The sequence below is a fragment of the Zalophus californianus genome, chromosome 3, assembly GCF_009762305.2.
Source record: "Zalophus californianus isolate mZalCal1 chromosome 3, mZalCal1.pri.v2, whole genome shotgun sequence".
Lineage (NCBI taxonomy): Eukaryota > Metazoa > Chordata > Mammalia > Carnivora > Otariidae > Zalophus > Zalophus californianus.
Window position 1 is genome coordinate 133,030,397 of NC_045597.1, and position 16,026 is coordinate 133,046,422.

General features: G+C 38.9%; 1 protein-coding gene across 4 annotated transcripts in view; it reads right to left on the bottom strand.

Annotated features, from left to right (window-relative positions):
- The window catches only part of LRP2 (LDL receptor related protein 2), a 196,825-nt gene that overhangs the window by 76,349 nt on the left and 104,450 nt on the right, over positions 1-16,026 (bottom strand). For all 4 annotated transcript variants that reach the window (XM_027589417.1, XM_027589418.1, XM_027589415.1 and 1 more), the window contains exons 31-35: positions 15,088-15,216; positions 8,601-8,767; positions 7,430-7,573; positions 2,726-2,835; positions 796-973 (exon numbers count right to left, since the gene is read on the bottom strand). In XM_027589417.1, the coding sequence (XP_027445218.1) occupies positions 796-973; positions 2,726-2,835; positions 7,430-7,573; positions 8,601-8,767; positions 15,088-15,216 (728 nt within the window). The remainder of the gene's footprint in view (positions 1-795; positions 974-2,725; positions 2,836-7,429; positions 7,574-8,600; positions 8,768-15,087; positions 15,217-16,026) is intronic.

Sequence of the window (16,026 nt, forward strand, 5' to 3'; positions counted from 1 at the left end):
TGACCAATGCAAAGACTGGATCACAGCATGCTCTTCAAAAAAAAAAACAGATATAATGATGAAAAGGTGATTTTGAATTAGAAAAAAAATTAAATAAAAATAATAAAAAGCAGGGAAGAGACTGGCACACATTGTATACAACATCCATAGCAATATTTTAATTGATCAATATTACTGAACACCTTCTCTGCCTTGTCCCAGCTCAACTGCATAAGTACAACAGTAATGATCAAACATTACTTCTGTGAATGGATGTAATTATATGGTTTCTGCATCTTATTGCAGAAAATAATGAACTCAACCTTGGAGTTTAAAATTACCACTAAAGGGAATTTTCCCATATGCATCAACTACATTAAGACCTTAGAGAATAGCATGCAGCTAGGAGGGGATGCCGTGCTCAAAAGCTTGGTATTTACATATTTTTTTTCTTAGTCTCTACAACTGGAGAGCCTGGAGAACTTTCAAAGAAAAGCATTGAAATCACTAAAACAGGAAAGAAATGGCTCTTAAAGGACAAATAAGAAATGAGAAATGAAAATATTTTATCTTGAAGAAAAGCAAAGGATGAGGGAAAAGGAAATGAACATTATTCTATAAGGAACTATGCACATACTAGGAAAAAAAATGGACTTCAACTAGGGCAATATTTGCTGTAGGGAAAAAAGTTATTAGGAAGAAAGGGCAATAAAACACTGGTCCAAGTGGCCAAGTGATATTGTTCAGGAACCATAGCCAGACAAGGAACAATCAGCTACACAAGCTCAGCAATAAAGACCAACAGGGTGCGCATACCACTCCCGTGCTGGTGACAGCCCAGTAGAGTTTCTGCTCCTCAATATCAAGGGTGATAAACTCCAGGTGTTCAAGGTTCCCAGTGAAGAGAACTTTTGGAAATGTGCCATCCATGTTAGCACTTGCAATCTTGGGAGGAACACCGTTGTCTGTTCCTTGGTCTGACCAGTACAGTTTCCTACATCCAGGAAAAAACACCAGCATTTCAAAAAACAAGACAGTTTCATTAAATATTTAAATGAAAAAATGTGTATTTATTGTCCTCGAGATATGCACAATTCAGTGGAGGAAGTCCGAACTGTTAATATCTTGTGACGTACAAGGTGGATGAGTACTTAGCCGGCATTCTATCAATGTCTGTATATTTTCTAGTTATTATTGGGGTAGAGGCCATTTAAAATGTTTACCTTGGTCAGACAGGTTGGAAGCTTATGACTAAGAAAGAGCCTACATCAACAGTCAATCCCTTTCAAAGAATCACGCCATGTACAGTACACCGGGAAGGACAAAAGCTGATGTAAACGCTGTCCAGTACCTCCCTGCTCACCTCTCAGACCTGTTATTTAACTCTTCTCCAAATCATCATCTAGCACAAGATCAGCTACTTTCTTTTCTGATTTCTGTGATGAAAAATACAGTATTACACACAAACCTAATCACCACACAGAACTGCCAAATCCAGAATATATAAAGTTTCATTAAAATATATGAAGGGTTGCTTTCCATGTCCATTTTGGACATACCTTCTAGATTTGAATCCAAGTTTCCATTCCTTTCCTTTCCATCTCATCTGCTGCCATAGCGTCAGGAGACAATCCTCTTACACTCTTTGCCCACAGGTCTTCAAACCCCTTCATTCCGATCTTCATTTGCAAACCTCTTGCACCGCCAATATGCCCATCCCATGAACCTCATCTTCAAATCTAAACATCCCTTCTATGTTCTAAGTTCTCAAACTCTCATACCTCTTCTTTGACCAAACTCTCCCATCTCTTCACTGCTCCTATTTTATCTCTTCTATTGAGCCTGTTCTTCACCCTTGAAACTTGGCTGAGCTTCCAAACCTTCTGTCCCTCTCTGCCTGGACCTAATTCATAACCATTTTAGCAACATCCTTACTTATTCTCTTGATCTCCCATTGTGCTTACCTTGCTAATCATTGGCCCTGAGTTCTTGTCATAATTTTCTTTCTCCTCTCAAATTCCAGGCTACCAAAATTTGCTGGACAAAGTCACAAAACTTGTGAATTCTGAGTTCACTAAAAACTTAACCACCTAACCTTAACTGAGAACTTAACTTAACTGAGAACTCTCCTCCTTAGCTGAACACTTTTCTCCTAACTGGTCTCCCTGCCTCTGGTCTCTTCCACTCTGATCCTGACCTATCTTCCTGAACTGTGATTCTATCATAATTCCCTTCCTCCAAATTCCCAGCTGACTCCTTATTTCTCAAAAGAATAAAGCGCAACTCCTTAGCATGATGACATTGAAGTCCTTCCAGGATTTGTCCCCAAATACCTTTAACTCCCATCTTGTCAACCATCCCTAACTCAAAACCTCTGGTTCCAGCCCTCCACACGATCATGCTAAACCCTGCAATGCTTCTGCACCTTCACTGCTCGCTTGAATTGCTCCCCAGTTCCAACTCATTCTCTACCTATGGGAAGCCTTCAAATCCTTCAAGTCCTATTTCAAGTGTTAGCTAGTCTAGTGTTGCTAACTTAAAGAACACAGAACAAAACACAAATTATATCCTTCACATTAAATATAACTCAGAGCTATTTCTCTTTCTCACTGAGATCTGTACTTTTCAAAATGTTGGCCTATGAAATCAGAAAACGTCCTAACTTTGAAATCTTCCATTTTATCAGGCCATAACATTACCAAGAATAGTGCTGCATAGAGGATACCTGTCATTTATGAACACTCACCCATTAACAGGATCAACAGTTATGCCAACTGGACTACCAACTCCAAGAGCTGTCCCATCATTGGTAATCAGTGTTTTTCTGTATCTGACATCTCCCTGGAGTTTCAAAACCTATAGCACAAAATCACTTATTAGAACTGAGTTTCATAAGGGAAAACAAAGAAAGCTGAGATGAAGGAGAACTTACACACAAAACAAATTCCAGAGCCTGATTAGAGATGAATGGGAAGGTTTGTGTGAGATTCAGATAATCCCTAATTGCATTTCAGGGCTATGAGGAAATCAGCTCAATAGAAAGTGAGTAAGAAAAGCAAAATCTGGGGCGCCTGGGTGGCTCAGTTGTTAAGTGTCTGCCTTCGGCTCAGGTCATAATCCCAGGGTCCTGGGATCGAGCCCCACATCGGGCTCCCTGCTCCACCAGAAGCCTGCTTCTCCCTCTCCCATTCCCCCTGCTTGTGTTCCCTCTCTCGCTGTGTCTGTCTCTGTCAAATAAATAAATAAAATAAGGGCGCCTGGGTGGCTCAGTTGGTTGAGCGACTGCCTTCGGCTCAGGTCATGATCCTAGAGTCCCAGGATCGAGTCCCACATTGGGCTCCCTGCTCAGCGGGGAGTCTGCTTCTCCCTCTGACCCTCTCCCCTCTCATGCTCTCTCTCTATCTCATTCTCTCTCTCAAATAAATAAATAAAATCTTAAAAATAAATAAATAAATTAATTAATTAATTAAATTAAATAAAAAAGAAAGAAAAGCAAAATCACCTCTCAAATTCCTATTTCAATTTGCCTGAAGTTTCAGGAGAGGAAATTTATATGGATAAAAGAAGGATTCAAATGGGTAAACATATAGACTCATTGCCTGAGAGAAACTGCAAAAAAATGTCTTCAGAAAAAGTCACAGGAAAAAACTCTGGAAGATAAACAGGGTCCCACAGCTCTCCGGCATCCCAGTGACTGGGCCATGGCACCCAGTGGCCCATCCCTGAAAACACAGTTGACCAAACAGTCCAAATTTACTCAGAGTTAAAGTGAATTCTGTGCCAGGTTAACAGCCAGAGTTAAAATGCAAGAGTTCAAATCCCTGACCTTCTAGATCTGACTGAGGCAAGTAAATTCACCTCTCTGAACTTAGTTTCTTTATTCGTAAAATGTGGACAATAATGGGACATTTTGCACAGAGCTATGAGATAATATATGTAAAGTGCTTAACACAACACCCAGTATAAGTGTATTTCCTATTTTTTTAATGGTCCATTTATTGGACACTTATTATGTAGTAGGCATTATACTAAGCATTGTTGGATTGAATCCTCACAATAATTCTGTGAGATAGATACCCATATTATGGATGCCCGTATTATACATGATGAAAGAGGCCTAGGGACCTTTAGTGGCTTTCTCAGTGTTATCTATTTTTAATTATTATCACTGTAATTGTGGAAACTAATGTTAACAGAATCCTGAAACAACACAGAAAAGTATGGGTTACTACACTAGAAGCAGTTTCTTATAGGAACGAGGCTATTCTAATATGCACTTGAGACAGTCTGACAGGAGAAGCAGCTAGTAAGAAATCAGAAGATGTATGTTGATTGCTGATTTGCATGAAGGTTTTTCTATAAAGTTGCTTTTTAATGCAAATAGATTATTTGTGTATCAGTGTTTGTTTCTATCTCTGCCTTCTTTGTCTCTATATGTATTTTTTCCTCCCTCCTCTTCCACACACACACCACACACACACACACGCACACACACACACACGCACAGACACACACACACACACACACACCCCTCTCTTTAATCCCTCACTCTTCTAAATTTTTCTCTCTCCTGTGGAGTATCTTTCTCTCTTTTTAATTTGCCTCTTTCTGTCAAAATTTCTCTCCTTTTCCTGGGCCTAAGGATCTCTTTAATTCAAAGGAAAGCTCTTTTTCCTTGTTTTTCAGCATATATCAAGTTCTCTTTCACACAACCATTCTGTATGCCTCACTCTTCAGCGACAATATTGCATTTAGTGAATGCGCACACAGCTACCCCTAGTGGAAAACAACTTATTCAGTATTTCTCTTATTTTCAAATTTGAATTAAATATGAGTTACTCTTATGCTGGAAGGGACATTGTTCATGTAAACAGTAAGCTAACACTATTTCTGTGCCCTTACTGCAATCTAATATTCCCCTGACAGAGTCAGCATTGACATCACCAAAGGAGAAAACCAATAAAAAACACTAGAAGGGCAATTTACCTTTGGATCATTATTCTCATAGGTCCTCTGTGGCTATTCTAAATATACTGGTGGTTTGAGGGAAACAGGACTCTGTATTCACTAAGATACCTTAGTGTCAAGAAGTACTTTTAGTTACTGAGCTATAACCCCATTTTACAGCTATGCAAGCAGAGGCCAGAGAAGTAACTTGTCCAAGGGCAAATACCCTGTGAGTGGAGGAAATACAATACTGTCCCCAGTCTGTCAAGTGCTTTTCTCTGCCTGGGATGACTTTTCCTTACTTGCTCATTTGGCAGAAATTAAGTACAGGTCATCTTTCAGGATGCAGCTCACAGGTAACTGGTTCTCCTGCCACTCTCCCTCCCCACACGTTTACCTCTGCCCCACATTTACCTCTGCCCCTAATCACAGAACAATTTACAGTCACTGCTCATATCACACTTAGCACTCTGGAACAAAGCTATTTGTTTGCATGTCTAACTCTCAGTGTGCGAACTACTTAAAAGCAGGGGAAAAAAATACTTTATTCATCTTTGAAGTTCCAGGACTAACAATGGGACTGATGTGTTTACTAGTATGTCTTCAGTAAGTAAGCCAGACTCAAAGCAGGTCTTTGGATTCGAAAGCAAATTATCTTCCCTGTGCCTCACTGCATTCGGGCACAGTTACAAACTTTAGGTTTTATATGATTAGAGTGGCCTTACCAATATACCATTTGCACGCACGCACACACACACATTCATTCACTCACTCGCACAGTATTTATCAGCTGGTGCCTTTTCATTTTACCTAATACTGATGGAAGAAACATGTTCCCTGCTTTTGGAAAACTATCAGTTTAAAAGAGAAGACCCCCATTTACAAAGCAAGAGACCAAAAAACAGAGTAGGAACATATTGTCATTCAGAATGAAGAAGCACTGAGCAGATGTGAGTTTGGAATTAAGGGTTTTAGGCAGTCCATTGTGCCAATGTTTTGATGGGAGAGTGGTATTTTTAGTTGAGATAATGAAAAAAACACCTTTTGTCATGGTCAAAAGGGGTTACAGCAGGTTGGATTGCTGGAGTTGTCATTTATAACAAGGCAAAGTCAGAACACTGCCTGGGCATCAGGGCAGTGAAGCTGACTATTTAAACCAGCTTCTTAAATTATGTAAAATTCAGGTTCTTATCTAAACAACAAAGGGCTTGAACCAGATGAGCCTCCAAGATTACCCTCATGTTAAGAGCTGACAATTCTACCTGGCTTGAGATATTTCAGAGGTTAGCATTTGTACATATTGCAAATGTCCCTCTAATTGTGAATGTGTACTCCCATCGCCTGCCCTCAGGAATGTTGTGAGAATTTAATGAGATCCTGTTTGCAGAAGACCTTTGTAAACTGTAAGCACTGTTCTGACCATCAAATAAGCACTTCCCCTTTCCAATCTGCTCTAACTTAGCCACTTGACTGCTACCAGCCTTCCTCCCCTTCATTCAGCATCTATCTTTCTGAATGCTCCATAGAGAACCAGCTGACGAGCTCGTGCCTCACCCTGAGCCGTGAACTGTCACTCTACACAGCCTTGCTAACTGCCCCGCTCACAAGGCCCTCCCTTTGCTTTAGAAATTTTCACTTTCAAAATTATTATGAATTAATAATCCCTTACAGGGACGCCTGGGAGGCTCAGTCCGTTAGGCATCTGCCTTCAGCTCAGGTCATAATCTCAGGGTCCTGGGATTAAGCCCCGCATCGGGCTCCCTGCTTGGTGGGGAGCCTACTTCTCCCTCTGCCTGCCACTCCCCCCTGCTTGTGCTCTCTCTGACAAATAAATAAATAAAAATCTTTAATAATCCTTTACATGTTTTAACCTTGTCCCAGAATGGAGAAACCAATACTAGTTGAGTGAACTCTGATTTACTTCATGTGATTGCATACCAGTACCCCATCTAAAATTTCTTCTGGAAATTAAAGTAAAAAGAACACTTACCGCAACGAGGAAAAGTATCAAAGGAATTAGAATCAAGTTTCTACTTTCTATTTCACTGTTAGAAAAACTGTATGGAGCCATAGAAAGATTTCCATCTTGGAACAGAGGTAACCTATAAACTTGGTTTGGACTGAAATAGAGTTAGACTTGATGAGGAAAGACAGGGAAAATTTCCTACCTACTATATTCTTCCATACTTAATGCTGAATTCCTTATGTAATTTTTCATTTATCTTTTTATATATTTTTATAGATTGTCTAAAATCCTTTTATATGAACCAGTTAGTATTGATGCTTAGGAGGAAAATAAAATAGGGCAGTAGAAAGTTCCAGTAATTTATTTCTAAGGTGGTTTTACTCCCTCACTTCTAAGACTGATAGTTCATACTGATAGCTCCTCCCTTTGGCTTCCTGATGAAAAATAATTTCAAAATCTAGGAGAGCATTTCCTGAGGACAGATTTTACATGCATCAAAAACCAGTGTTCGTGTAAACAGTATTATGGAATCGTTACCTCAATTGATGGAGTTCCAGGATTGGTGTAATACAAGTTTCTTGATAGCCAATCTAAGGCCAGGCTCATGGAAGACCCCAACCTAGATAGAGAAACCAATACTGTCCTGTTGGTGCCATCTGTCTTCACTCTGTGAATTTCACCCTGGAAAGAAAGGAGAAGAAGTGAGTTGTTTCAAGGCCACAGTTTCTCTATGGAAGCACTTTCTTCACTGCAGCTACTGCCGCCTGCTATGTTTCTTGAACACTCCTCACAGTTGGAGACAAGGAAAAGGTCTGGCGCCATTGGGTGGGCTCACCATGTATAATGCTAACACCAGCAATACTTTGAAAATAATGATTTTTTAAGTGTGTCTGAGGCTCATCATTCGAGTTGCCTCTGAGATTGGCTACAGAGATTCATTTCTTAACTACCACAGGCCACAGTCATAAAAATAACCCAAGTCATAGGTGAAAATCAGGAGGCCAAAATAGCCATAAAATCTTATTTTATTTACATAGAGGTGACAAGCATTAAACACAAAGATCTTCCCTCTCTTCCTCATTTGTAATCTCGCTGCCCCTTCCCCATCCTCATAGCTTTCTCTTCTAAAGGGTGGGCTCCCATAGGAAGGGAACTGAGGAGTACTCTTTTTATCCTGGAGGCAAAGATGCTGATGAGGACCCCAGCAGCCACATCAAATGCTTTCCTGGAATTTCCTCAGGGATCTACTGCTTTTTGTCGAGTTATGATCATTTTTATATTCATCTAGTATCCTCTTACTAGCTTAAAACTCCTTAAGAGCAAGCTTTGTTACTGCTTCTTCTTGGTGTGTATTCTACAGCAGGAAGTCATTAGTTCAGGGCAGAGCAAATAGTAGACACTTAATAAATACTTGCTGGATGAACAAATAAATAATATTCAACAGCTTAAATGGGCTTATTATCTGGTCTTTGCTCCAAGCCAGCCTCCTATGTACATTCTTCACTGAATCAAAAAAACTTAGTGGTACTATATGGTAATTAAACAAATTTAAATAAAATAAAAATTTTTAAAAACTTAAGTGATAAATTAATTTATTCCTGGACCATGTCTTTTACCCACCCAGCAAAGGTTTGCTTATAAGAAGGCATTGGTGCAGGTTGGCTCTTCAAGAACAAGTTATATACTTTGAACGTTTTTCAAAACTTACTGGATTCTCAACCCAATAGATGAACTGCTCTGAGTCATCAAACTCAACATCGTAACCGTTCATCACCCCTGCTATGGGGACCATAGCATCGTTGCTCTTCACCTCAGGATTAAGGGAGATTCCAAAAATTATACTGTATCTTACAGTTATTAAGAAAGGTTGATCATCTGTGAAAACAGCAGAATATCAATCAAAATTATATCCCACTATTCCCAGACATGTAGAGTAATGGAAGGCAGTGGACTGTTAGCTTGTAGGATAGAATGCCCTTGCAGCTTTGCAGCAATAAATACCATACACGTTACATATTTCATCAGACAACCCAGGGCCTTGGATCAGGGTTCAGCGGGTTGCCCGGGCACCACCTTACTCTTCGTGAATCCCTTGCTTACATAGATAAAGCATCTGTGTTTGTTAAGCATCACAGTGTGCACATAGACAAACCTCACTAATACCCAATAACTCAAGAAGAGTTGGATTTTGAAAAAAAAAATTTGAAGAAAACATGGACTATTCTTGGTGAGTTTTAATATTACCAAGTGTAGCCTAGTGTTTATTAGAGACTTTAATTACTAAATAAATCCAATTTATAATCTCTACAATTATTGTTTGATCAACAGCTGTCTTTTGCACTTGATTTTAACTCCCAAAGGGCAGTGACTATGTCTGATTTACTCACTATTATGTCCCCAAACCTGGCATGTAATAGTTGCCAAATAAGTATTTGCTAACTACATGAATGACCACATAAATGAATAAATAGATGGATGCATAAGCTGGTACAGCCACTCTGGAAAACAGTATGGAGTTTCCTCAAAAAGTTGAAAATAGGGCTACCCTACATCCCAATTGCACTACTGGGTATTTACCCTAAAGATACAAATGTAGTGATCCGAAGGGGCACATGCACCCCAATGTTTATAGCAGCAATGTCCACAATAGCCAAACTATGGAAAGAGCCTAGATGTCCATCAACAGATGGATAAAGAAGATGTGTGTATACACACACACACACACACACACACACACACACACACACACACAATGGAATATTATGCAGCCATCAAAAAATGACACCTTGCCATTTGCAACGACGGGGATGGAACTAGAGGGTATTATGCTAAGCAAAATAAGTCAATCAGAGAAAGACAAGTATCATATGATCTCACTGATATGAGGAATTTGAGAAACAAAACACAGAATCATAGGGGAAGGGAGGGAAAAAAGAAACAAGACGAAACCAGAGAGGGAGACAAACCATAAGAGACTCAATCTCAGCAAACAAACTGAGGGTTGCTGGAGTGGTGGGGGGTGGGAGGGATGGGGTGGCTGGGTGATGGACACTGGGGAGGGTATGTGCTATGGTGACTGCTGTGAATTGTGTAAGACTGATGAATCACAGAACTGTACCCCTGAAACAAATAATACATTATATGTTAATTTTAAAAATTTAAAAAAATAGATGGATACATAAATGAATATGTAAATAGTATCTTCTAAAGTTCTCAAAAGTATCTGTATACTGCAACAAACTCATAATATCTTATTCAAACTATCAGTTCACTTAATCTCCTTAACAGGAAATAAGAAGTCCTTTTTCAAAGATAATCTTTAGCCTAGCTATAGTCCTTTTAGCAAAAAAATCTAAACTGATGAAATCAAGAGTGGGGTTTTATTTATAATTATCTCAGAAAAGGAAAACTGGAATGTGAGTTTTGTGGTATGAAGACATCTACATAAGATATATCACACATAGTAAGCAAAATTAAAATGATTTATTGCTGCATAATTTTCATCTGCTAAAAATGATGTTTTCATTATTTTAATAATCTGGAAAGTTTTAGATCTTCTAAGGGATTATATTCTTTATTTTTTTTTTAAGATTTTATTTATTTGACAGAGAGAGACAGAGCGAGAGAGGGAACACGAGCAGAGGGAGTGGGAGAGGGAGAAGCAGACTCTCCGCTGAGCAGGGAGCCCAATGCAGGGCTCAATCCCAGGACCCTGGGATCATGACCGGAGCCGAAGGCAGACGCTTAACGACTGAGCCACCCAGGCGCCCCTTCCAAGGGATTATTTTGGCTCTTTACTTATTTTAACACCTCATTAGCTTTTCCTTGTTCCTGGCATTTCTATTACTAAAAATAACTTAGCATTTATTAATGTAGTAAACATTTAAAGTAATATTGCAACTATTAATGCTGTGTATTTTACAAAGCCCTACAACATACAGCTTTAGTCTTTCCCAATAAACCTGCCAAGTTGTTTTCAACTGAAGCCAATGCAACTTGCAGGGGATAATCTGAGAGTTTAACTCACAAGCCTGTCCTCTCTCACCTGCCCCACATTGCCTCTCTTCTGAACAAATGTAATAGCATAAATAATCGCCCCTATTTATTGAGAATATGTGCCACATAGTATGCACCAAATATTATTTCATTAATTTATCTCCCTAAAGCCTCATAACCCTGTTAGGTCATTACCCCTCCCCAACCCCCAACTTTCAAATGAGGCACAAAGACATTAAGCAATTTAACCAAGGTCACACAGCCAGATCCTGACTCCAAAACTTAGGTTCTTTTTTATAAAATTTTTTATTGTTATGTTAATCACATTACATCATTAGTTTTTGATGTAGTGTTCCACGATTCATTGTTTGTGCATAACACCCAGTGCTCCACGCAGAACGTGCCCTCTTTAATACCCATCATCAGGCTAACCCATCCCCCCACCCCCCTCTCCCCTCTAGAACCCTCAGTTTGTTTTTCAGAGTCCATCGGCTCTCATGGTTTGTCTCCCCTCCGACTTACTCCCCTTCATTCTTCCCCTCCTATCTTCTTCTTCTTTTTTTTTCTTAACATATATTGCATTGTTTCAGAGGTACAGATCTGTGATTCAACAGTCTGCACAATTCACAGCGCTCACCATAGCACATACCCTCCCCAGTGTCTATCACCCAGCCACCCCCAAAACTTAGGTTCTTAATCACTACTCTGCAAAAAGTGCAGGCTGGGTACTAAATTATTAAGTATCAAATCACCACTTAACTTCATTTAACTGCAATAATATACTGTGAAAGCTATATTATGAGTTCAGATGTACCTTGAAATTATATTGAGATATTTAATTATTTATTCATTATATAAGTGCTCATTTGTTCAGTAAAAACAAGAAATGTTCCCCAATTTCACAAGGAAATTTAAAATTTTACTTACTCAGATAATACTTAATACTGCTCTTTTACATGTATAATTTTCCTTTTGTTTAATTGGAGGAACTTTCAACCAAAGCACCGTTTAGGGCCTAAAAAACTGCATTTGTCATCCATCAAACATGGGCCTTTTTAATTTCTCTAAGAAGCTCCTCCTCTCTAGCCCTACCCAGATCTACTCCTTTGGCCACTATTGCTTCCCAGGGCTGTGTCTCAGGCCCTTGATCTGATGGCTCCTGGTGGATTTGAGAGGGCTGACCACTCAAGAACACTTATGGGCAATCCACCAGAGGGTGGGGTGTCATTCAGTGCTGCACTGGTGAAGGTGTGAGAGCCAAGGTGAAGGTTGGTGCCAGGGAAGCACTAGACAGGACTGACCATTGAGACAAGTGGCATACGGGAGTGTATGAAAAGTGCTCTGTGGGACAGAAAAAAGGAGTGATTTTATGACACTACACAGCTATAAAGAAGCAAATGGGTGAAAAACACAGGACTGAAGGAGCAAAAAAGGTTACTGGAGGGCTTGTCATTCACTCAGCATTCACTGAGTGCTACTGTGTGCCACAGGCAATGAGCATCTATCAGGTGGACGCTTAATCCCCAAGGAACTTAAGAGTCTACAGAACAAGGGAAAGTACATGGACCCTTTAGATTTCCAATGATAATGGCCATGAAGGAATATGCACAGAAGTACCTGGGGTTGTATGGGAAGGACTTCAGGAGGAAGTGACATTCAAGCCATACTAGGACAGCATGTCTCAATCTTTTTTTTTCTTTTTTTAAGATTTCACTTATTTATTTGAGAGAGAGAGAGAGCACGAGAGGGGGGAGGGAGAAGTGGGCTCCCTGCTTAGTGGGGGAGCCAGGCACGGGGCTCGATCCTGGAACTCTGGGATCATTTCCTGAGCCAAAGGCTGATGCTCAACCGACTGAGCCACCCAGTTACACTTGTCTCAGTCTTTTGAAATAAAAAAATCATTTCTTCATTTTTATTCTTTATGTCATGATCCCATTACAATTAGTTTTAGCAGAGCAGAGAAGTAAAGAGAGGGCAGTCAGGAATGGGAAACTGATGATGTAATTGAAGAGCAATATTTATTACTCCCTAACAAGGGCCTCCTTAACTCAGACCTTGCACTAACTGATCAGCGCCGCAAACTTTCCAACAGTGTGTGCAAGCAGTGTTTTCTTCTTATGTTGCACATAATCACTGAAACAATTTCTTTGTGTCCCTCAGTCTGAGCCAGAAACCTATTTTGGATCTCAGGTTGTTTATTGGAGAGGATGGTGGGGAGATTTTTGGTTTACTTTTTGTCTTTTTATTTGTTTTTGGCATTGTGGAGAACATGTTTTTCTAAAGAATAAAAAGCTATTTCATGCAGAGAAAGTTCTCAGCTTTAAATGTTATAATATAAAATTAGGAAAAAATAGAAATAGCTCATAATTCCCTTACCCAACTGTAACCACTATTGGTGCTCATGTGTGTGTCTTCCAGACCTTTTTATTTTTTTTAAGATTTTATTTATTTTATTTAGAGAGAAAGAGAGAGCACTTGGGGAGGGGGAGCAGAGGGAAAGAGAGAGAGAATCTCAAGCAGACTCCATGCTGAATGCAGAGCCCAACACGGGGCTCAATCCCACAACCTTGAAACCCGGATCGGAGTCAAAATCAAGAGTCGGACGCCAAACCGACTGAGCCTCCCAGGCGTCCCTTCCAGAACTTTTTAATGCCTATTTTTCTATGGCCAATACTGAACAGTATCTGCTTTTTCACTTAACCTTATCACATAAGCACTTCCAAAGATATTCCAGATACTTAGTAAACAATATTTTAAAAGCTATTTAACCTGTAAATCAAGTAAAATATTTTCATCTATAAATTTTAACAAGTCTTTTAAGCTTCTTATTGAAAAAAAATGTGGAATTCTTTTTTTTAGTTAACATATAATGGCATTAAGTTACCCAATTGGTGCTCAGAATCAGTTGAGAAATACTAAAAAAATCCCACCTCAGTAAAGTCAACCTATGGAAAACCACTAGTGGAATTATTCTAGAAACAACAAAAGCTACTATTTAGATATCAATCACCATCAGATAGTAATATTGATTACACCAATCCCCAATGCACAGATCAACAATCTTTGTGTGGTGAAAGAATGCTTTGTATCCAAAACGTCTATAGCCCAATTTAATCTTCTGCTGAAAGACTTGGAGGACACACTAAATTAAACAATGTCAACAAGGATTAGGTGCATAATAAGTCTCTGAAGAAAAACAGCAAATGCCAATCCCTTCGTAAGCATTACCAATAATTAAAATCTTTCATCATGAAAGTATCATTGCAAAATATTGTATCTTGATGGAATTCAATTTTCAGTAAGCTACATCTGCAAAATCTGTAAACACCATTAATTTCCTGGATTCAGCATAAATTTTCCATTTGAAAACTAACTTTCCCTCTAGAGTAAGACTCTATTTTCTCTTACTTTAAGAATTTTTTATCATTAAATATTTAATTTAACTTCTCTGCAACCATTTTTGTCAGTACCAAAACACATTCAGTCCACTGAGAAATGGAAAGAACTGGAATTTAGAGTAACTCTCTAGATTTTTAAGCGAAAGGTGGATGATTTTTAAAAGAGACTTTATTACATCTAGGACATACTCCAGCAGGAATCTCTTCATTAGATTGACTCTATCTTTCCCTTTTGTTCTTACTCCCTAAAGTACTTTAGTATAATTCTCCACAAATATTTCCAAAACTATCTAGGGTGAGATGAAGATTAAATTGCTCAGTCACTTACGAACTATCACACAAAGAAAATTTTCATTTTTAAAATAACCAGATATTAATTACTGAAATTGATGTCAGAAGACCTATGCTGGGACACGCATCACTGACTATTATAATAACAACAACAAGATAAGGAGCCTGAAAAACAAAGCCATATACAAGTGTCAAGAATTTTTACTTCTTAAGTGCAGAATTTGGAACTTCCTATTAGCATAGCTTGCCTAACTGTGACCAGGTAAGAGAAAATATGAGGTTAAGAATTGTTGAATCACATGCACACCTCATATGAGCTTCACATACAGAAACTGTATTACAGCTGAGGTGCTCACATCAATTACCCCAGACAGCACGAACTCCAGATATTCGCACAATCAAAGGGTGAAAACAGCCCACATTCCATTAGCAAGTGGCTTAGAGCTGACATTCCTTTGCTAAACTACGGCAAGCTCCACTTTCAGGGCACACTTAAAGGGCATACTGTACCTTTCAAGCAAGTCACAGAATCATGAGAAAGACTCCATCCCGAAGGACAAGCACAGGAATAAAGGTGTGGCCTCTGGGAGGAAAGCAAGCATAGATGACTACAGGAGGAAGAAGCGCATGAATTTGCACCTGTAATAGAAAAAGAAAAGAAGAAAACATTGGTGAATGGAAGACCTCCCACATTAAAGTGCACAGAATGAACTGATAAAAGTGATCACACATACACACACACACGCAATATCATTCAGCCATAAAAAAGAAGAAAATCTTGCCGTTTGCAACAACATGGATGGACCTTGAAAGTATACACTAAGTGAAATAAGTCAGAGAGAGAAAGACAAATACTACATGATCTCACTCATATGTGAAATCTAAGAAAAACCAAACTCATAGAGAGAACAGATTGGTGCTTGCCAGATGCACGGAGTAGGTGGTGGGCAAAATGGGTGAAGGTGGTCAAAAGGTGAAAACTTCCAATTACAAGATAAGTAACTCCTAGGATATAATGTACAGTATGACGACTACAGTTAACAATGTTGTATTATATATTTTAAAGTAGTTAAGACAGTAGATCTTAAAAATTCTCATCACACACATACACAAAAATTTTATAACTTCATATAATGGGGGATATTCACTAAACTTATTGTCATCATCATTTCATAATATGTACATATATCAAATCATGTTGTACACCTAAAAATATAATGTTATATGTCAAATTTCTCTCAATTTAAATAAATAAATTTTAAAATGTACACATTCATGCTGTTATTATCCTCCCAGAGACCCCCAGTAGAGACACAAGTACATTAGGTTACCTCTGTCGGTTTGGCTTTTTTTTTGCCCCTAAACTACATTACTCTTCCCTAGCATTATGCTTTCAACACAAAATTCGAAAGAGAAACAAGAGGGGGGTAATGACTTCCCCAAGGTCAC